The sequence below is a fragment of the Octopus bimaculoides genome, chromosome 13 (assembly GCF_001194135.2).
Source record: "Octopus bimaculoides isolate UCB-OBI-ISO-001 chromosome 13, ASM119413v2, whole genome shotgun sequence".
In the NCBI taxonomy this organism is placed as follows: Eukaryota; Metazoa; Mollusca; class Cephalopoda; order Octopoda; family Octopodidae; genus Octopus; species Octopus bimaculoides.
The window spans coordinates 63,451,302-63,453,325 of NC_068993.1; the positions used below are offsets into that span (position 1 = coordinate 63,451,302).

The 2,024-nt window shown below is 33.9% G+C and overlaps 1 protein-coding gene across 1 annotated transcript in view; it reads right to left on the minus strand.

Moving 5' to 3' along the window:
• Nucleotides 1-6: 6 nt before the first annotated feature.
• LOC106867773 (zeta-sarcoglycan) overlaps nucleotides 7-2,024 on the minus strand; it is a 97,222-nt gene continuing 95,204 nt past the window's right edge. Inside the window, exons 7-8 of the mRNA XM_052972559.1 lie at nucleotides 1,894-2,017; nucleotides 7-768 (exon numbers count right to left, since the gene is read on the minus strand). Of these exons, the coding sequence (XP_052828519.1) occupies nucleotides 589-768; nucleotides 1,894-2,017 (304 nt within the window). The 3' untranslated portion in view covers nucleotides 7-588. The remainder of the gene's footprint in view (nucleotides 769-1,893; nucleotides 2,018-2,024) is intronic.

Below are 2,024 nucleotides of genomic sequence, written 5' to 3' on the forward strand. Positions count from 1 at the left end.
ATATATATATACACACACACACACACACACACATGCACACTTGTATTGAACAGTCAGGATGAGTGTTCAATAATCAGTGGTAGATAAATATTCTTTATTTGTAGATTAACAAGACTACCGTTGGTTTCATGCAAAAGAAATCTCTAAATAAATATCAAACCTGTCAGATATGAACATTGCTACTCATCTCCATCTTGGTAGCAGGCTCGAAAATTGCTGAGAGATTTCTCTCGGCATGAAAACACCAACGGTAGCTTTATTAATGCACAATAACTTTTATATATATACATATATATATATATGTAATGCATATATGTGTATATGTAATATATATATGTATTTATGTACATATGTATATATGTAATGTGTATATGTAATATATGTAATATTATAATATATATGTGTGTGCAAATATATATATATATTTATCTATTTCTTTTTCTTTTTTTTATGGGAAGTGTGTCTTGTGATAGAAATGAAGGCACATGAGTTATGCAGCATAGAAATATTCCGGTGCTTGTGATGCTGGGAAACACTCAAATAAGAAGTTTATGTGATTAGGAAGTGTGATTTGTTAGAGAAATTTTGTTATCTTCGACAGGCATCATTTGTTGCCATACATTCTTCTGTTGGTGGCGCCAGGAATAACCGGCCTGTATTGCACATACATAACTGGAAAACTTTTGCATTAAAGTTGGTAGAATTGCCACCTGCGTCTCGATTTATCTTCAAATTTTTTAGGTAAATACCTTTGGCATCAAATGATATCTGTTGAAAAAAAAAAAGAAATAAAGAAATAAAGAAATATTAAAAAAAAAATTTTTAATAGAATAAATAAAAATTAAAGAAAGTAACTAAAATATACTTATCATCAATGCTTGTTATATAATTGTATCAAGCTAACACTTTAATTTTTGATACTCACATAACTTCCATTTGTTGTGTGGAAAGTATCATTGAATTATTTCATTTCCAGACAATTTTGTTGTGGACGTGCAATGATCGAAAGTGCTGGACAACAACTGACCTTCTTACAGACATTATCCTGTATCTCAGGTTATTCAGCTGAGTTGTTAGCAACAGGAAGGGCATCCCAGCTGTAAAAAACAAAAGCTTCCAGCATAACCCCCCTCCCTCTCTCGTATAAACAAGCAAAGGAAAATGTAACAGAAGAATCAAACTGTATTTCACTTAAATGTCAACATAAACAAAGAGGAGACAATCTAGAAGAAATACCTTAGAACCATGTCTCACCACCAGATGTCTCTGTGTATGTCTACATGTAACATATGCCTATGAATGTCTCTGTGCAGCATATGGCTATATACAGTGGAATCTTGTCTTATGAATTTAATTCATTCCAAAGAAAACCACTTTTTTTCATAGGAAATTCAAGCAGTGACATGCACTGAGTGGGAAGTTAGACGCCATCAGATGCTGATGCCTTTGAGACTCCCAGTTTGTTGCCAACGGTCGTTGCCAGCTTGTGGGTTTGTTACTCAAGGCATTGTTCATCACCAGAGATGTTTTATCTTCCAAAAATTGTTCATAAACTGATTTGTTTATGAACCAAAGTTCCATTGTGTATGTCTATGTAACATAATGTCTGGATGTATCTGCTTTGATCAGGGGGCTCTGAGGTAAAGGAGTTACAGTAACAGGGGTTAATAAATGAGTCTTTATACAATTTCTCTGTCTGCTAGAAATAATGGTCTAATCTCCCTCAAATCATATCTTACTGTCATAAAAATGAAAGAGATATGGAATAATGTCATACAAGATATACAAAGGTCCTGGGGAAAATGCCATTGTGCTTGGAATGTCCTCAGTCACAGATCAGCTGAATGAAGGGTGATCTTGGAATAAACAAAAACAATATGGTCTTTAACTTACAAAAGATTTTCCAGAATGGAAGCTGATGTCTTGTGAACTCTTCAACTCCACTTTTCCTGAAGCTGAAATTAAGTTAACGCCTGTGTGACCAACCAGCTTCACAGAACTTTCTGGTGCTTCAATTCTAGACA